Genomic DNA, 20782 nt, shown 5'->3' on the forward strand with positions numbered 1-20782 from the left:
GGGGGGGGGGCGGAAATAATGATAAGCATAAAGAACGGTGTACCGGAGGGGTCAGCGAGAATAGTACCACAGGGTCTTTACTGACAGAGTCGGGAGTATTCAGGTGTAGAAGTATAGTAAATCCAGCATGCCCATTTTTGTGATGTTTGGAAGGAGTATCTCTTGCGATGGCAATAAGCTCTTCCATTTCCGCTACCTTTGAGAGGCGCTGGAACCACTGCTTGACGGTAGGCACGTGCGTGGTCTTCCAAAGTGCCGGGATGCACTGCCTGGCGGCGTTCACCATGAGAATCGCCAGGGATTTAGAGTAAGTCCTGCTGGAAGTAGAGGAGTGGTGCAAAAGGTATTGGGCAGGAGTGAAGGCGACGTCTGCTGTGGTCACTTGCGTCACAATCCTATGAACTTCCTCCCAGAAGGCAGTGAGGCAAGGGCAGGTCCAGAAGATGTGGAGGAGCGTACCAGGTTCAGCATTACACCTCCAGCAGATCTGTGAGGTGGAAGGGAAAAGCTTATGTAATCTAGTGGGGGTGTAGTACCAGCGGCTAACGAGTTTGTAACCGCTTTCCTGCGTGGTGACATTAAGTGAATATTTGTGGTTGTTGGTATGGATAAGGTCCCAGTCTTCTGGGGTGAAAGTAACTGCCAGCTCCGCTTCCCAATCCTCGCAGCGCTTGAGCTTCCTCTGCTCGGGCTCATCTAGCAAGAAGGAGTGGATGGTGGAAAGGAGTCTGCGGATCGGACCTTCCCGTTGGCACAGGGAGTCGAACGGGGTCAAGGAGGACAAGGAGGGGCATATGCGAGAAAGAGACTTGAGGTACTGCTGGAGGAGCAAGTGTGACCAGGGAAGTAAGGGGGGCATGCCGGACTTTTCAGAGATGGAGGATATGGAGAGAGGTGCGTCGTTGTCCCAAAGATGGTGGACTCTCAATTGGTCTTGAGCCCAGTTCGAGGTCAGGTAAGTACGCTGCATGCCAGGAGGGAAGTCGGGATTCAAGCGTACAGGAGTCATAGGACCAGGAACCGTGGAGATAGAGCGAGACACGGTAACTGACCGGAAGACTTTCAGAGAGGGACCAATAAGGGGGTGAAGTTTAAGAGCAGGGGGGATGTGTGCGTCTTGGAGCCACGGAGATGAGTGGAGATCCAGAGAAGTAAAGCCCTTCTCTATGGAAACCCAATCTTTATGAAGCTCATGTATGTTCCAATCTGCTATTCTAGTAAGGTGACAGGCGGCGTAATAGTTATACAGGTCAGGAAGGCCAATACCTCCTTTAGATTTTGGCCTCGTGAGAATTTTATTAGAGATGCGGGGCTGTTTGTCCCCCCCACAAAAAGGCAGTGCTGATACGACGGTAGGTTTTGAAGAAGGATGGGGGGAGCAATATGGGGATCGTTTGGAGGACATAGAGGAGGCGGGGTAGAACATTCATCTTTAGGACAGCCGCCCTGCAGAACCAGGGCAGCTGCAGCTTGGACCAGGACCGGAGATCTTTCGATATTCGTGCAATGAGCTGTGGAAAGTTACGATCGACTAGGTGTTGGAGATTAGATGGAATTTTGATGCCCAGGTAAGTGATGGAGTCCGATTTCCACGCAAATCGGAAATTCGCCTGACAGCGCTTGACTTCCGATTGGGGTAGGGTGACATTCAGCGCGAAGGACTTGGAGAAATTAATCCGAAAGTTGGAAAGAGAAGCGTACTTGTCGAACACTTTGAGGAGTGCAGGCAGAGTCGTGATGGGGTCAGTGAGAAACAACAGTAGGTCGTCTGCATAAGCGGCGATCTTGTATGTTCCGTCAGCGAAGCGAACCCCGTGGACTGTGTCGGTTTGTCTAATCTTGTGGAGAAGGGGTTCCAGTGTCATGATAAAAATCAAGGGAGACAAAGGGCACCCTTGTCTAGTACCATTGGAGATATGGAAGGCACTCGACAGAGTGTCGTTAACATGTACCCGTGCCTGTGGCTTAGCATACATTGCCATGACATATCCAAGGTACCGGGGACCTAGTCCCCAGGCGGAGAGCGTCGCCGCCATGAAATCCCACGACACCCTGTCGAATGCCTTCTCAGCGTCCAGGGAGAGCAGGAACCCCTTCTGGTTAGTGGTAGAGAGGACATGGTGCAGATTAAGTGCTTTGATGGTGTTATCCCGAGCCTCGCGGCCCGGGACAAAGCCAACCTGGTCTCTATGGATCCCTTTGGGTAGGAGCGGGAGTAGCCTGTTAGCCAGAATCTTCGCGAACAGCTTGACCGGGGTGACTTCTTAACCTCTATATGGTCATATTCTGGTGACCACATTTGGAGAATTCCCTTGCTTTCACTCTACCTGATATAAATGGAACAAAGATGAGAAAGTAAATGTCTGTAATTGGGCACAGAGAGCAGTAACATCATGTCCAATTATACTCTTCTTTACTCAAAACTCAATATATATCTATAATTTACCTATTATTCCTAATGATGGATTTCTTTTTTTTTTTCCCCCAAATCAGGTGATCAGAGGGAAGGGGAGGGTGAAGGTCTGACTTTGTGTCTGGAGGTAAAGGCCTGAGAGGGAGGGGTGGGAGGGAGTTTTTGAAAGGAAAAAAAAAATGATTTGCAGCAAAGTTCTTATTACTGAAATAATATTTTGTGAATTCAAATGTTGATGGATTGGCTCTTTAAATGCCAAATTAACAAATGATATTCTAGATACAAGGATATACAGTGGGTACGGAAAGTATTCAGACCCCCTTAAATTTTTCACTCTTTGTTATATTGCAGCCATTTGCTAAAATCATTTAAGTTCATTCTTCTTCCTCATGAATGTACACATAGCACCCCATACTGACAGAAAAACACAGAATTGTTGACATTGTTGCAGATTTATTAAAAAAGAAAAACTGAAATATCACATGGTCCTAAGTATTCAGACCCTTTGCTCAGTATTTAGTAGAAGTCCCCTTTTCATCTAATACAGCCAGGAGTCTTTTTGGGAAAGATGCAACAAGTCTTTCACACCTGGATTTGGGGATCCTCTGCCATTCCTCCTTGCAGATCCTCTCCAGTTCTGTCAGGTTGGATGGTAAACGTTGGTGGACAGCCATTTTTAGGTCTCTCCAGAGATGCTCAATTGGGTTTAAGTCAGGGCTCTGGCTGGGCCATTCAAGAACAGTCACGGAGTTGGGGGCGGAGCCGGCTAGCGAGGCAGATGGAAGCGTGAGCCAGAAGCTCCTCGCTAAACAGATACACCGGAGCAAGTAGAACACAGAGGGTCAACCCAAAACCAGCCAGCTACGCACCGGACAGTCCCAGGCATCACCCGAACATGCCACAAAAGCGCAAAGACCGCTGCAGACCTGGTAAGATGATAGACTTCTTTTCACCTCACACCAGGCCGCTCAGCCAAGATGGCGCCGGCCCGCCACGAGCTCCCTGCACTCAGTCACAGAAACCTTCTAGCTCGGCACGGAGGGGATCCTCCCCGAGCTCCCTGGCGGACCCTTTGCTCCTTGCTCAGCATTCGACCTCAGGATCACAATCCAACAGTCCTGTGAAGTCTAAGCAAAAAACCTTCCATGAACTGTCTCCCCCACACCGCAGTATATCTGTGGATGACACCCTGGAGTTCCAGGACACACTAGCAACCATCCCTGCTGGGGATCACCCCGTGCTGGCATCGATGTTTAAAGATGTAATGCTGTCTTTGAGGTCAGCTATCCATTCTGACATGCTGCAACTGGTGTCACAATGCAGCTCAGCAGTCACAGCAGTATCTGACAGGGTCTCCACCATAGAAAACAAGATGGGGGAATTCGCGGACACTTTTAATAATATGGTGGACGCCCATAATGAACATGACGATGATCTGGTTTGGCTCAAATCAAAGGTGGCTGATCTTGAGGATCGTTCCCGAAGGAACAATGTCAAAATCAGGGGCATTCCTGAGTCGGTTAAACCACCAGACCTAGCGGCATTCCTTACGTCTATTATGCAGGAAATCCTTCCTAACACGGCTCTGGGTGATCTGGCCATCGACAGGATCCACAGGCTACCGAAGCCCAAACATATCCCAGACAAATATCCTAGAGATGCCATAGCTAGGATCCATTTTTACACAGTGAAGGAGCAACTTATGGCAAAAGTGCGTAAAGCGGTAGATCTCCCACCTAGTATGCAGGGCCTGTCCTTCTATGCAGACCTTTCAGCTCACACTATGAACCGGAGGAGGAATCTAGTGACTATCACTAAACCCCTTAGAAATCATCATATCCAGTATCGCTGGAACTACCCTGCAACCCTCATTGTTACTAGAGGGGATAAGGAATTTAAAATCTCCACCCTGGAACGGGGCATTGAGCTCCTTCGACAGTGGGACATTCTGGAAACGACAGAACCTCCTGGGGCTCACACGGCCACTTGGGACCCTGAGCTACCTGCTTCGAATTGATCTAAATGACCTCCTGGAACTTCACTGATCCCTTGGAGTTGACCCTCCATATGATCCAACACTCGGCCCTACCGTCTCCGACTGTTCTGTTCGGCTACTCTCGTGTTTTGTGTTCTCTTAAGTTCCCCGGATTAGCAGTATCAACACTGCTCAGATTTCCAGTTGGATATCGCCTCATTTTTAAAAGAAAGTTGGCACGGTTCACATACCTGTGCCCATATAAAGTTATTTAACGTTTGTTTGCAGGGCTCTGCATACATAGTGATTTACACTGAACTGTTGATAAATTTATCCCTGCTGTTTCTTTTCTTTTTTTCATCTTCTACCGTTTATGACCCACGATAGCATCTCTCCAGCCCTACAAGGTTCCACCAAGTCAACCTGAATTCTACAGCCTAACTACAGGACCTCCTGGACTGCCAGCATCATTGCTGTTACCGCCGCACCGGATTGGGGTAGGACCTCTTGGACATTGTCACCCGCTCTGCACTGAGACACTGTTTTTTATTTCTTTCCCACATTGTTGTCTTTTTGACCGAAGTTTCACTACTCCTACCACATCATGGCATTTAAACTGACCTCCCTCAATGTCCATGGGTTGAACAGCCCATTTAAAAGGCATATGCTCTGGCGTGAAGTGAAGTCTCAAAAATGTGATATTATGCTAATACAGGAGACTCATTTCTGCGCCACGGATCCTCCCAGACTCACTAACAATCAATTTCCACACATATACTATGCAAATGGCCCCAAAAAGAAGGGAGGTGTGGCCATTATCGTTAAGGACTCTGTGCCCTACAAATACCATGCTCATCTTTCGGACCCGGACGGTCGCTATATACTCTTACATTGTGAAATTAATAATGTTGAATATACCATCCTCAATATCTACGCCCCAAATGTGAGACAATTTTCATATATCACTAAACTATGGAAACACCTCCAACCGAGCATTAGGGGTCATGTGATCCTGGGGGGGGACATGAACCTAGTAGCTAACACACGCCAAGACATCTCCAGCGGGGCCCGCACATACCCCCGGAGATCAGACCTCACTAATTTTTTAAACTCCACGGGCCTCCAAGATGTATGGCGGTGTCATCACTCTACGGAGCGAGATTACTCCTTTTTCTCAAAGGTTCATGCCTCCTACTCGAGGATAGATATGTTCTTTACAGACAAATTCCTGCTACAAAAAATTGTGGACTCTTCCATTGGTCAGATCACATGGTCGGACCACGCCCCCGTGTCGATGACAGTTGGCCCGCGGGTGTTCTCCACGAGGGCTAATAGGTGGAAAAACGACACAAGTGTCTTTTGCGATTCGGGGTCTTCATCTGAGGTCCGTGAGGCCTTGGAGGAATTCTTCAGAACAAATGAAACGGGGGATGTATGCCCACTGATTGTATGGAATGCTCATAAGGCTTTTATGCGTGGTTTCCTTATGTCTAAGAGTGCTGCACTGAGGAGGCAGAGGAGGCAGCAACTGGACGATCTTTTGAGAAAGATCCAAAATTTGGAAACATTAAACAAATGCACCCCCCTTCCAGACATTAGTGACCAATTATCCGATGCACAACATGAGCTCCGATCACTACTGATAGGACAGCACCAGGCCCATGTACGCAGACTGAAGGCCAACTCCTTTGCCCATGGCAACAAGGCTGGCAAACTGTTAGCGACTCAACTGAAAGACAAGCAGGCCCGACAGCGTATATCTAATTTGACGCACCATTCCTCGAAACAGACATTGACCAACCCTAAGGATATTGCCGACGCCTTCAGCCACTATTATGGTGAGCTGTATAACTTACATGATGACGTGACCACCCCACAACCATCACCAGAAGACATTGACAAATTTCTGGCCTCGATTTCCCTACCCAAATTACAAGCCACAGACTTACAAGAACTGAACCTCCCTATAACGGATCTTGAAATCGAAAGAGTCATTCAATCTCTACCCATTAATAAAGCTCCTGGCCCTGATGGGTTCTCTTCGGAGTACTATAAGCAATACACGCATATTCTAACCCCGAAACTCCGGAGGGTATTCCACAAGGCTGCCTCCTCTGCCTCCTTCCCCCCTGAGATGTTGGAGGCTACTGTGGTTACATTACCTAAACCGGGGAAACCCCCGGATTGCGCGAAGAACTTCAGGCCCATTTCTTTGCTAAACGTGGACCTGAAGGTCTACGCAAAGATTCTGGCAAACAGAATCTCGAAGTTCCTGCCTGGCCTTGTCAAACAAGATCAGGTAGGGTTTGTAATGGGCCGTCAGGCCACCGATGCTACAAGGAGAATGCTGAATCTCATCCACCACGCCGAATCCACTCGTACTCCCACTGTGTTCCTGTCCCTTGATGCCGAAAAGGCCTTTGACAGGATACACTGGGGTTATCTTCATAAAGTTCTGCAACAATTCGGCATGGGGGGTGAGATTCTAGACGCAATACTAGCATTATATAAGGCACCTTCGGCCTATGTGTACACAGAAGGAATGTTTTCCTCCAAATTTAGTATAACAAATGGCACTCGCCAAGGGTGCCCATTATCCCCATTGATGTTTGTCTTATTGATGGAACCCTTTGCAGAAAAAATTAGAAGCCACCCAGGTATTGGGGGATTAGATATTAAGAACATCAACAACAAGATTTCGCTGTTTGCGGACGACGTCATCTTGTCTGTGACATCTCCCCGGACTTCTCTGTTGGCAGTCCAGGAGGTGCTCAAAGAATTTAGCTCGGTTTCATATTACAAGGTGAATGACACTAAGTCGAACATGTTAGGCGTAGCAATTCCCGAACACATGACAAAGGAGATTCAAGGCAGTGTCCCTTTTCAATGGGGTAATGGCCATATCGACTACTTAGGTATCAAGCTTACCAGCAAGACGGGGGACCTTTACAGATCAAACTTTACACCGTTCCTTGACGTCCTCACACAGGAGTTAACTAGATTAGGCAAATTCTACCTTACTTGGTCAGGCAGGAATGCTGCGTTTAAAATGCTGACATTCCCAAAGCTCCTGTACCTGTTTAGAGCACTCCCCATCAAGATTCCCTTAACGTTTTACAGATCAGTGCAGGCTCTAATATCTAAATTCCTCTGGGCCGGTAAAAAACCCCGTTGCTCCCACATGCACCTGATCAAACACCCTCTCATGGGGGGTATGGGTGTCCCAGATGTGCGGGATTACCATATGGCTGCTATACTCACCCAATCCATACACTGGTTGAAACACGCACAGACACCTAGCTGGAGGTCCATTGAGCAAGCAGTGGTTACTCAAGGTACCCTAGCGGACCTCATTCTCAGTATTCCATTGGCTGGTGGCATTTACCCAATGGCGCACCCTACTATTATGCCCACAATACAGGCATGGCGCTACTTTTATGCTCACAGTGCCAAGCGAACTAGAAGAGTAGATGTCCCTATTCCTTTGACGGCGCTCTCTTTCATATCCCCAGGCCTACATTTGGGGCACTGGTCCACATATGGCCTCCACACGCTTAAAGATATCACACACAACCCAGCAGGTTTTTCCTTCTCTGGATGGTGTACCCGCTATCCGTTGTTTGCCAAGGAATTTTTCACATACTCTAGAGTGTCCCACTTGATTTCCAAGGTATCCTCAGTCGACATCCCTTTTCCTGAACCGATTCACATGCTGTGCTTCGGAATCAATCAACACACGAAAGGAATAGGTAAATTTTATGCCTCCCTACACGATAAGAAGACATTTGTGAAGAACGCCTATCACATAAAGTGGGAGGGGGATCTAGGTCAGGACTTTACAGAAGTTCAGTGGTTACGTTCTTATACCCATACAGCTACTCACACTAGATGTTCCAATTTTAGGGAAGGTCTTTTAAAAATACATCAGCGGTGGTATATAACGCCATATTCTACTGCCAAGTACTACCCAGGCGTCTCAAACTTATGCTGGAGACAGTGTGGGCAAGTTGGAACTCTACTCCACGTTTTGTGGTCCTGTGTCTCCTTGCGGAGTTTCTGGGCTTCTGTTTCTAAACTGATTGCGGAGGTGACGGGAATGCTAAACAAGGTTGCGGTAGAACAGGCACTACTAGGCATAAATATTGACAGATACCCTCCCCAATTGAGGACAGTGGTTCAGAATATCCTTTTTGCTGCAAGGTTGTCCATAGCACGTAGGTGGAAATGTGAGGATATCCCTACCAGGAGAGAGGTGGTACAAATAGTAGGAGAATCATATGCACACGAAAAAACTCTAGCTATCTCTGCCTTTAAAATGCAACAATTTCGGGCGAGATGGTCCGCCTGGACTGACTATGCTGGACGGCGTGGTACCCGATAATCTAAATTTCTCTTGTCATGTATGTAGTTGATACTGTGGAGGTTGTGCTGGGGGACGTGGGTGGGGGGAAGTGGGGATGGGGCTAAGAGAGGGGACGCAGCAGGATCCCTTTGGGGCGTCCCCCCCGGAGTGGCTATAGCGCCGCACTGCCCCACCCCGCGCCCTCCCCCACGGGTCGTGGCGTGAGATTGATTTCGTTGTATGTTTGGGTGCTAAGCTGTCCTTGACATTTATACCAATTACTGCTGCTGTGGGTCATATCTTCATACCTTTATACTTTAAACTTTGTTCAGTCATTTAATTGTAATTCTCAGTTATCCAATTATTCATAAGTTATGTTATAATGCAACTGTTATGTATGTAACTCATTATCTTTGCAAAAACCAAATAAAAAGATTTTCAAAAAAAAAAAAAGAACAGTCACGGAGTTGTTGTGAAGCCACTCGTTTATTTTAGCTGTGTGCTTAGGGTCATTGTCTTGTTGGAAGGTAAACCTTCGGCCCAGTCTGAGATCCAGAGCACTCTGGAGAAGGTTTTTGTCCAGGATATCCCTGTACTTGGCCGCATTCATCTTTCCCTCGATTGCAACCAGTCGTCCTGTCCCTGCAGCTGAAAAACACCCCCACAGCATGATGCTGCCACCACCATGCTTCACTGTTGGGACTGTATTGGACAGGTGATGAGCAGTGCCTGGTTTTCTCCACACATACCGCTTAGAATTAAGGCCAAAAAGTTCTATTTTGGTCTCATCAGACCAGAGAATCTTATTTCTCACCATCTTGGAGTCCTTCAGGTGTTTTTTTAGCAAACTCCATGCGGGCTTTCATGTGTCTTACACTGAGGAGAGGCTTCCGTCGGGCCACTCTGCCATAAAGCCCCGACTGGTGGAGGGCTGCAGTGATGGTTGACTTTCTACAACTTTCTCCCATCTCCTGACTGCATCTCTGGAGCTCAGCCACAGTGATCTTTGGGTTCTTCTTTACCTCTCTCACCAAGGCTCTTCTCCCCCGATAGCTCAGTTTGGCCGGACGGCCAGCTCTAGGAAGGGTTCTGGTCGTCCCAAACGTCTTCCATTTGAGGATTATGGAGGCCACTGTGCTCTTAGGAACCTTAAGTGCAGCAGAAATCTTTTTGTAACCTTGGCCAGATCTGTGCCTTGCCACAATTCTGTCTCTGAGCTCTTCAGGCAGTTCCTTTGACCTCCTGATTCTCATTTGCTCTGACATGCATTGTGATCTGGAAGGTCTTATATAGACAGGTGTGTGGCTTTCCTAATCAAGTCCAATCAGTATAATCAAACACAGCTGGACTCAAATGAAGGTGTAGAACCATCTCAAGGATGATCAGAAGAAATGGAAAGCACCTGAGTTAAATATATGAGTGTCACAGCAAAGGGTCTGAATACTTAGGACCATGTGATATTTCAGTTTTTCTTTTTTAATAAATCTGCAACAATGTCAACAATTCTGTGTTTTTCTGTCAGTATGGGGTGCTATGTGTACATTCATGAGGAAGAAGAATGAACTTAAATGATTTTAGCAAATGGCTGCAATATAACAAAGAGTGAAAAATTTAAGGGGGTCTGAATACTTTCCGTACCCACTGTAAAACAAACATTATACATGAGTAGCCGCCAGTATAGATTTGCAGCAATATCGGACAATAAACATACTCAGAGTATAAAAACATGTTTATCATGGTGAGCAGATAATGATACATTGTATATGAAACATGACATTGTGTAATCAGCTGAGACATTTGTATGTATAACAATCTCTCCCATCACATAAGGATCTCATGTCACCGGCTGATGTTTTTCTTCCAGGCTCCTTCTACTCAGCTATAGATGAGCAGAGTTCTGTATTAGAGGGAAATGTTTCCTGATGGTCACTCTTCACTCATCTAATGTGAAGATCATTCTAGAGGGAGATGTGAGAAGATTGTTTTCTGTGTAGAAAAGAAGATAGAAGGAAGAATGGGACACACACTCAGGATGATGGAGGTTTTTGCAGCCTCTGTGTTCAGCCTCCTCAGCAGCTCCTGACAGCTGTAAGTGACCCCCGATAAGTGACAGTCCAGTGAGCAGATCGGGTCCCCGATGAAGATCGGGCAGCGTTCTATTTCAGATAAAAGTCGGTTTTCTATCTACCGGGGAAACACAACAAGAGAGAGAAGATTCTCCAACTACTCCATGATACTGAGTGGGCGTGTCTGATGTGTAACCAATAGCAGAGCGTGAGGCTTGTTGTGTACCGACCAATAGCAGTGTAGGAAGTTTAACTATATAATCCCAGAAGAGGTGAGTGGGGAAGTTTATCTGTCCAATAGACTTTCTAGAATCATGACTGAGACTGAGAGCGCCCCAGCCGCTGCTCCTCCAGCGGAGCCCGCCGCCAAGAAGAAGCCGGCTAAGAAGGCGGCATCCGGAGGAGCCAAGAAAGGCAGCAAGAAGCCGTCCGGTCCCAGCGTGTCCGAGCTCATCGTCACAGCCGTGGCCGCTTCCAAAGAGCGCAGCGGGGTCTCCCTGGCCGCCCTCAAGAAGCTCCTGGCCGCCTCAGGATACGATGTGGAGAAGAACAACAACCGCCTCAAGGTCGCCATCAGGGCGCTGGTGACTAAGGGGAGCCTCGTCCAGGTGAAAGGACATGGCGCCTCCGGATCCTTCAAGATCAACAAGAAGCAGCAAGAGGGCGACAAGGCCAAGAAAGCCCCCAAAAAGAAGCCAGCAGCTGCGGCCAAAAAGCCAGCCAAGTCCCCTAAGAAACCGGCGGCCAAGTCCCCCAAGAAGGCAGTAAAATCCCCCAAGAAGGCAGCCAGCAAAGCGGCCAAGAAACCGGCAAAGGCTGCAGCTGCCAAGAAGGTGACAAAGAGCCCCAAGAAGCCCAAAGCTGCAGCCAAGCCCAAAAAAGCCGCCAAGAGTCCGGCTAAGAAGGCGGCAAAACCCAAGGCAGCAGCCAAGCCCAAGAAGGCCGCTCCGAAGAAGAAATAAATCCAAGCAGCAGCCGGAGGACTCCTTCATCTACACCCCCCAAAGGCTCTTCTCAGAGCCACCCACCTCCTCCTAACAGAGCTCTACATACCGACCAGGAGCCTCATTATACCTCCTACCTCCACATCCTCATCACATTCTACACTGACTACTTACACCTCATCTTCTCACAGCCACCCTCCTACCTCCTCCTCACACATCGCAACCCTACACAATCCCCTCTATAGAACAATTCCATCATACATTCATACAGCGGGAGATCCGAACGCATCGTGTGTGCATCGATATCGGTTATGCAATCCCCGGTGTCACATCTAGAAAACGATCATTCGGCAGTTTTCTCTAAAAGCTCTCATTGGTAGACAAATGAAGCACAAGCAACCGATTGGTGCAGCGGAGCATTTTCAAATTGGCCGCCAAAATCTCACAGCTTTGATTAATGTAACAGTTCCCTCCCAGAGGGGAGATTGGGAATAAATAAACTAATAATGGGAACAAAGGGGTTCCAGGGGAGTTCCCCGGATTCTCCCCAGCAATGATTTGTTTTCTATACAATATGGGATATATTCTTCCTTCCAGTCTCTCCATGTGTGCAGCCCCGGCCGGCTCTGATCTCCTCTCATTACACAGTGCTAGTAGAGGACATGACTGCCCCTTCCCTAGTGACACCCCCATGTGGACGCCGGTTTATTCCCCCAATATTTTCTCTTCAGCTGATCAATCACCACATCTCTATCTTTGCCAAGAGAAAACCGATAGAAGTATCTAGAAAAACTGATGAAATTATTGTTAGGTGTAAAAATGAGACACAGAAATGGTGGATGGGAAGTCAGTCTGTAGCTGTGTTCCCCTCCCCCTCTCTATCCGGGAATTATTGTATTGGGTTAGAGAAAAGCAGAGGAGATTCTCCAAGTATAGATTGTTCATAAAAGGTATGAGTTGTTACTTTGTGATGGATTGATGATGGAAATAATTGCACTAATGAATAAATACCGAACCCCCCATCGAACTTTTGTACTTTTAAAGGCGAATTTTGCTTCTAGAAATATGTCTCCGACAAATCGGCTACAATTCTATCAGTTGAAAACTATTATCATTGAACGGATATAAAAGTAATACAGGGTCTAGATAAAAGGAGAAAGGAATGCAGCGAAGCTTCTCTCTTCAGCGGATAAGATGAGAATTTCCAGACTGGATTTGGGAAAAGAAAAGAGAGGAAAGCGGAGATCTCCCCGGCGGGGTAAATTGGCTCGGTGTGATCATTGTACAAAAACTCATCACTAGAATTCTATTACAGCACGAGGAACCGATCCATACATTCATCTGAAAATAATTTTATATATATAAATAAAAGTGTAATGCAAGTTGTTTGGATTCGCCCTGTAGTCGGGGTAATAGATATATAGAGCTCTGTATATAGGAGGATGTGGTGGCTCTGAAAAGAGCCTTTGTGTTGGGATGATGGGAGTAGTAGTAGGGGTGGTGGTTCCGCTCCCCCTCTATGCCCTCTCTCCGCGGATGCGGCGTGCCAGCTGGATGTCTTTGGGCATGATGGTGACCCTCTTGGCGTGGATGGCGCACAGGTTGGTGTCCTCGAAGAGTCCGACGAGATAAGCCTCGGAAGCCTCTTGCAGAGCCATGACGGCGGAGCTCTGGAAGCGCAGGTCGGTCTTGAAGTCCTGGGCGATCTCTCGGACGAGGCGCTGGAAGGGCAGTTTGCGGATGAGCAGCTCGGTGGATTTCTGGTAGCGGCGGATCTCTCGGAGAGCCACGGTGCCGGGCCTGTAGCGGTGAGGCTTCTTGACTCCGCCGGTGGCCGGGGCGCTCTTGCGGGCGGCTTTGGTGGCCAGCTGCTTGCGGGGAGCTTTCCCTCCGGTGGACTTCCGGGCGGTCTGCTTGGTTCTCGCCATCTTTACTCAACTCTCTGCTGGAACAGTGAATGTGACTCATTGCCGCTCTGCAGAGCCATTTATACACTTCACTGCCTTCCGATTGGACAATTAAAGCACAGCCCTTTTCATGATTGGTTTACTTAAAAAAAGCGGCATTTTTAAAATGCCCGCCAAAATCTGCACGTTATCTTCGTAAGTAGAGATGTCTTCTTTGTGTGGGATGGGGGAAGGGAGTTCCTCTACATCATACAAGCGCTCTCTATTACCAAAAAGAGAAAACATTCATCAGAAATATCTTTATATTCAAAGATTAGAGACTCCTTATAGATTTAGGAATTATAGACTGTGAGAATGGACTGGCGGTAGATCTCTACCTTTCTATATGATGGGAAATAAAGGATTCCATGTTTCATTATCAGATCTGTGTAGGATCATGGAACTGACCTCTATCAGACATGTAGCAGTTACAGATTTCCCCATATTAAAACTAGAATAAGAAAAAAGTGAAAGGACTGGTAGAAATCATGGCACTGCCAGATATGTACAATGAATCAATAACACAAATATTTCATGTCTGAAGAAGCAGATCTGTCCCCTCTTAGAAACATTGTAAACATTTTGCTGGTTTCTAGTTACAAAGTAAATGAAATTCTCTTCGGAGTATTGAATGGCTGAGGATCCTTTCTATCAGTTTTCCTTCCTGCCAAATGAGAAAATATTCATCAGAAATATGATATAAAATAAAAAAGATCGGAGATTCCTAATCGGTGTAAGAATTAGAAGATCTGAGATTGGACAGTTTTTCTCCATAATACAGTAAATGAGATGACAGAAAATCCTCCTCCGATCTCACTGATCTGATTATTCCGTTCTTAGTGAATAACAAGTAGAAAGTTGACTTGCACAGCTTCTTCCATCCAGCACAATTCTGTACTAACATGGAGGGACAGATCGCTGAGCAGACAATGAATCGTCCCCCCAGCATTGCCCTCCCTGCTCCGGGCAGATCTGGGATCAGTCGGTGTCATTGTTTCCAGATGGATCAGCGCTCAGGAAGTTTTCTATCAGATCCATTTCAATGAAATTGAACTAAACTGCTCCAATGTATTCTTTATGGAGGAGAAACACTGACACCTGCTGATAAAAAGAGGAATGACTTCCGTGCGGGGATCTGTGAAGAGATACAATGTAATTTCATGGCTTCCTTTCCGAATCCATAGGAACAGAATAAAACGGATTAGTGTGTGCAGTTTGATAACAGAATTACAATTCATAGCTGAAGATCTGAGGAAATGGCATCCAGACTGCAAAATGTATCGGATTATTTTGCATGTTTTTTTTGTGTCAGATAAAACCTTTAGAAGTCGGCAGATGAGGGATCGCTCGGTGCGATCATTATTTCTAGATGTCCCATGTGGATCAGTATTAAACCCTAACACCTATTGCTGAATTCCCATTCCCCTTTCAATCAAATCCCTGTGTAATCATTATAATAGGTGTGCCGCTACTGCACCTTTCACACATAGATAGATAAATATACCGAAAATCTATCTATCTATCTATCTATCTATCTATCTATCTATCTATCTATCTATCTATCTATCTATCTATCTATCTATCTATCATCTTATGTGGATCTAAGATCGATCTGTAATGAATGATCCATTTGTCTATACGGTGGTACACCTCTAATTAAACAAGTAGGCTAAAAGATCTGATGGCTGAGAATGGGGCATGATTGATCCAGGGAGTATTGCTGCAGAATAACACATTAACTGATACAGTGCAATGATGGGGTGAGATTGGTTGGTGTATGAGCACTGAGGGATGGAATTGGTGTGTACCCCTCTGGTTATGTGCAGCAGCTGTGCCGGGTCCTATCCCATTCTAATAGAAGATGATGAGAGATCCGGGATTCTGGAGACATAATACATTGTGTGACCTCTCATCTGTTCCAGGACTCTGGGGGAACATGACTTGTGAGAGATCAGCAAAGGGTTCTAGATGTCCCAATCTATCTATGACCTGAAGGAACCCAGAGCCGATCGTTCATTGTGGGGACTTTATATAGTAATCTGGATAGGAAGGTCACCAGTGAAAGGTGTTGGAACATCTGTTATAAACAGGAGGATGGATTGAGGGGAGAACTTTATATGCAGGAAGCGTTAATGGTCTATGAAGTCTTCTCTGGTCAAAATATGTAATACAAAGTCGGCTAAACGATTGTGATAATTATTGGGAAGGAAATGGATTTCTAGAAAATATTGGAAAACTGATAATTCTTCATAAGACAATTGTCTAAATGTTGGGGTGGCTAGAAGAATTTTAGTTTCCATATTGATGGAAAAAAAGGGGGAGGGCAGTTGTATGGACATGTGAGTGCGCTCACATCTCTGGTATTCTTCTTTCTTTTTCCGGTTGGGGTTATTTATCTAGGAGATCTGCACTCTACTAAAAGCTGGGAGGTATTATGTCTCGTTTTGGGTGGGGTGGGGGTGTTACAAATGCTGCATTTTATGGTATTTTTGCGATTTCTATGTACTTCATAATATATTATTTTATATATTCTTTTTTTATATTAGGATACTATTATATTTTATTCACTAAATGTGAATATCCCGATGTCTGTGTATGTAGTGAGGGCATTTATTTGGAGGATCCTGGGTGACGTCAGAGACATGACCTCACCAGTAATGATGATGAAATGAAATCCAATGGTCACCCAAAAGAAGTGAAAAGTTGCTCTTTCTGATGAATAAAGAGCATAATCGAGCGGGAAATTTAAATCAAGGAACTGCTGAGGATTGGATGATTGAGAGCACAGAGGGGCGGACTTATTGTGACGTCTGGACACTCCCTCCTCTAACCCCTCCCCATTATTCTCCATCAGGTCCGCTTAAGCTGCATATAAAGCGAGGCTGGGTGCTTTTCCTTCATATTCGTCTGAGACAGGAAGAATTTCGAGATGTCTGGTCGCGGTAAAGGAGGAAAGGGTCTGGGGAAAGGAGGCGCTAAGCGCCACAGGAAGGTGCTCCGGGACAACATCCAGGGCATCACCAAACCCGCCATCCGACGTTTGGCCCGCAGAGGGGGTGTTAAGCGCATCTCCGGACTCATCTATGAGGAGACCCGCGGAGTGCTCAAAGTTTTCCTGGAGAATGTCATCCGCGATGCCGTCACCTACACCGAGCACGCCAAGAGGAAGACCGTCACCGCCATGGATGTCGTCTATGCCCTAAAACGCCAGGGCCGCACTCTCTACGGATTCGGAGGCTAAACCCCAACATCCACCGCTTACCCACTTCACCCCAACAAAGGTCCTTCTCAGGGCCACCCACCTTCTCATACAAAGAGCTGTAACCATTAATTTCTCTTAGATCAACTTTTAGCACGTCGGAATGAAAGCTTTTTAGCTAAACACATATTAATCCGATTGTACAACTTTATTTTACTTGGAATACAACAGATCGAAGCGATCTAGTGTCTATATTCTCTCCGCTTACAATATCGTTAGATCACTTTATTCTTATTCAGCTAGCTTGTTGAGACACCGATAAACCCCTTTCTTAGGCATTATTCCCAGTCACCTCACATTTCTTTATAGAAATATTCGGGGTGTGATAAGGGGACAATAAATATCGCTCAGTGACATTTCTAGATGATCATTACTCTATTTCCTCATCATAAAGACAGGTAGAAGTCATGTGACTGTCGTGTTCTGTGTATAGCGGTGGATTCCGAGCACTTGCAATAAAGGACATTTTTTGGTCAGTAATAATCCGGTCACCCCTCTCTATTCTGATTGAAATTAAAGTGTTGATCTGTTTTTCCGATCAAAGTTCTCCTCTGCTGATCTCAGTATTCAGGGTCGGATTTGGCGGTATAAAAGAAATGGATTTTTGTGTAACGATTTACACAATTCAGGCGGGTGAAATTTGAAATATTGGCCAATCAGAGTTGTGGGAGATCCCACAGCCAGCCACTAATGTCTTTCCTATGAGGAGTACAAAGAAAGTGTGCGATCCCTCTCCTTTCTCAGAGTAGAGGTCACGTGTTCAGTGACTTTCTAATCTCTACAGCAGGGCGGACTCTGAAGTATAAAACAACAAAACGGACGTTTATCAATGTATGGATTATCGTTGTGGAATTGCACTGTGAAATAAAGGGGCCGTTGATGAAAGCTGCTGTATTATCGTGATGGTAGATGTGAGAGGATGGGAAGTGTAGAGAATTGTGGCGGGAAACATGAAGATTGAAGCAATCAGAACTGTGAGATGACATGACAATGTATATTTGTGTTGCGGTGAAGGGGGGGGGGGGGGTTCCTTTTCTTCAGGTGAGAGAAGGATTGTTTATTTTTAGAATGATTTGTGATGAGAAGGATGGAGGAGAATGAAGAGGAGTCCCTGTAATGAGAGGACATTGCTCTATAAAGGGACACTGAAAGCGTTCCAATATAAACATCTATCATCATTTCTTATTACTGCCACGTGTCATCCTAAGACATTGTTCCCCCCCATGGGGAATCACACCTTCTAGTCATAGTAAGTATTTTATTTCCTACGTGGAAAATAAATGCAATCTTTCATTGTTACAATCAGATCTCCGAATAACAATGCAGATGTATGCAGCTCTTTGTATGTAGATGTGGGTGGCTCTGAAAAGAGCCGTTGTTGTGTTGGGTGATGTGGGTGAACCGGTGGGGATTACTTGGTCTTGGCGGCCTTGTGGCTCTCGGTCTTCTTGGGCAGCAGCACGGCCTGGATGTTGGGCAGGACTCCTCCCTGGGCGATGGTGACGCCCCCGAGCAGCTTGTTGAGCTCCTCGTCGTTGCGGACAGCCAGCTGGAGGTGTCGGGGGATGATGCGGGTCTTCTTGTTGTCGCGGGCGGCGTTACCGGCCAGCTCGAGGATCTCAGCGGTGAGATACTCGAGGACGGCGGCCAGATAGACGGGAGCTCCGGCCCCGACCCGCTCGGCATAGTTACCCTTCCTGAGCAGGCGGTGAACACGACCGACTGGGAACTGCAGACCAGCCCGGGATGATCGGGTCTTGGCCTTAGCCCGAACCTTTCCTCCTTGTTTGCCGCGACCAGACATGATTCTGTGATATTGGAGCTCTCAAAGAGATGTGAATGGCTGGAGCCGCTCCCTTTCCTGTTATACTCTGAATGATATGACGTCTCGCCCTATGATTGGCCACGTTTGAAGTCAGCCAATGCTCTCTAGGTTTGTATCTAAACCAATCAGTAAATGAGGAAAGAAATCATGACGTCACTCCTCATCACATGACTGAGTCCTCCAATAGAAGAGTGAGGAGGATAGAGGCTCATTTGCATAGGACCGCCTATATAAGCAGCACATGAGGGCGGCGCCAGCACACTTTTCTCTTCTCAGAGCGGAGGAAACATTCTTCTTATCCCTTATCATGCCTGAACCAGCCAAGTCCGCCCCGGCGCCCAAGAAGGGCTCCAAGAAAGCCGTGACCAAGAGCCAGAAGAAGGACGGCAAGAAGCGGAGGAAGAGCAGGAAGGAGAGTTATGCCATCTACGTCTACAAGGTGCTCAAGCAGGTCCACCCCGACACCGGCATCTCCTCCAAGGCCATGAGCATCATGAACTCCTTCGTCAATGACATCTTCGAGCGCATCGCCGGCGAAGCTTCCCGCCTGGCTCATTACAACAAGCGCTCCACCATCACCTCCCGGGAGATACAGACCGCCGTCCGCCTCCTCCTGCCCGGAGAGCTGGCCAAGCACGCCGTCTCCGAGGGCACCAAGGCCGTCACCAAGTACACCAGCGCCAAGTAATACCCCTCCCCCACCCATCACCCCAACAACACACAAAGGCTCTTCTAAGAGCCACCCACATACTACACAACCGAGCTGTCATACAATCTTCATGTATCGTACAATGTATTACCTTTACAAGTTTTAGCTGTTCGGATAACAGAAAATAAACTCAAAATAACATCATTAATAATCTTGAGATGAGAAGTAGGTCGGTCAGACTGGAAGGGGAATGAATAAAACCTTCCTTCTAATCCCATCCTTCTTTATTGCAGAGATCGTCTCCCCTCTCTGGCTCTATACATTTCCTATTCCTCGCCTTGTACTGCACACACCCAACTGCTCTAATCACTTCTGCTACATTGTTACAATGAAAGATTCTCCGCAATCTCCCGCCTTACATTGTTCCTTTATCTAAATATAATTTGGGGAGATCGTGGAGCTTTTATTCCACAACACAATGGGGGATAGAAGCAAGAAAAGTGAAACATTGTATCTGCTCAGTCATCTCAGATCGGCTAATCCGACACTGAATATTATTCATAGAAAATATCACTCTTTCCGGGACGGTCCCTTCACTTCCATGAAATATGTAGAAATATTATTCTGTTTTAAGGTTTGATTTTGCACTGTTATTGGATGTTTGCTATAATAGAGATCTATGAAAAGTCTACGGAACAAATCTTTTCTGGGCTGAAAACGGAGATAAATCTGCGAATAAAATTCTTTGGATTCCTCATAAAGACATCGCTGACCAATGAAGGCTGATAGTGAAACCGCTCACAATTCTGATTGGCTCAGATCTGAAATAGCTATTTTCAAATTTCCCGCCTGAATTGTGAAAACGTTACAGACAATCAGTCCCAATATAACACCAAATCCCACACTGAGATCATCAGATGAGATATTTATCCGAGAAATATCTTTACCACGTTATTTTCAGGCAGATTCACCGATTAGTACGGAATAAACAGAAATAGAAATGAAAGATTAAATAATGTAAAACATTTCCATAAGTTCTCAGAACGCAGAATCCCCCCCCCCCCCCCCCACACACACACACACTGCTACATACAGAACATGATAGTGAGATTACTTCTCTCATAGATCTCTACCTTTCTATGATGGGAAATAAGGATTCCATGTTTCATTATCAGATCTGTATATGATCGGGGAACTGGCCGATAATTAATGTTTCATCTTTCAGACATGACATGTAGGCGTTACGGATTCCCCCCTTACATCCTAAAATAAACAAAAACTGAAAGGACTGGTAGAAATCTGTAGTAATCATGACAGTTAGTGCTGAGCTCAGATTATTTCACCCCGGAGTCATCTACTGATC

At 46.4% G+C, this 20782-nt stretch overlaps 5 protein-coding genes across 5 annotated transcripts; 3 read left to right on the forward strand and 2 right to left on the reverse strand.

The window, feature by feature from the left end:
* Positions 1–11110: 11110 nt before the first annotated feature.
* On the forward strand, positions 11111–11758 carry LOC309547585 (uncharacterized protein; the record flags this gene model as incomplete). Its single annotated transcript, XM_082247457.1, has 1 exon — positions 11111–11758. One exon carries the CDS (start codon positions 11111–11113, stop codon positions 11756–11758), a length of 648 nt encoding a protein of 215 aa, XP_082103583.1.
* A 1499-nt stretch (positions 11759–13257) lies between these two features.
* LOC309547609 (histone H3.2) lies at positions 13258–13668 on the reverse strand (the record flags this gene model as incomplete). The annotated part of the gene is made up of 1 exon (XM_082247482.1): positions 13258–13668. The coding sequence occupies one exon, from the start codon at positions 13666–13668 to the stop codon at positions 13258–13260; it is 411 nt and encodes a 136-aa protein (XP_082103608.1).
* Positions 13669–16615: 2947 nt separating this feature from the next.
* On the forward strand, positions 16616–16927 carry LOC309547647 (histone H4; the record flags this gene model as incomplete). The annotated part of the gene is made up of 1 exon (XM_082247524.1): positions 16616–16927. One exon carries the CDS (start codon positions 16616–16618, stop codon positions 16925–16927), a length of 312 nt encoding a protein of 103 aa, XP_082103650.1.
* A 1429-nt stretch (positions 16928–18356) lies between these two features.
* On the reverse strand, positions 18357–18749 carry LOC309547615 (histone H2A type 1-like; the record flags this gene model as incomplete). Its single annotated transcript, XM_082247488.1, has 1 exon — positions 18357–18749. One exon carries the CDS (start codon positions 18747–18749, stop codon positions 18357–18359), a length of 393 nt encoding a protein of 130 aa, XP_082103614.1.
* Positions 18750–19077: 328 nt separating this feature from the next.
* LOC309547633 (histone H2B 1.1) lies at positions 19078–19458 on the forward strand (the record flags this gene model as incomplete). The annotated part of the gene is made up of 1 exon (XM_082247510.1): positions 19078–19458. One exon carries the CDS (start codon positions 19078–19080, stop codon positions 19456–19458), a length of 381 nt encoding a protein of 126 aa, XP_082103636.1.
* Positions 19459–20782: the final 1324 nt, after the last annotated feature.

The sequence above is a fragment of the Pelophylax lessonae genome, assembly GCF_965119305.1.
Source record: "Pelophylax lessonae genome assembly, chromosome: 2".
NCBI lineage: Eukaryota > Metazoa > Chordata > Amphibia > Anura > Ranidae > Pelophylax > Pelophylax lessonae.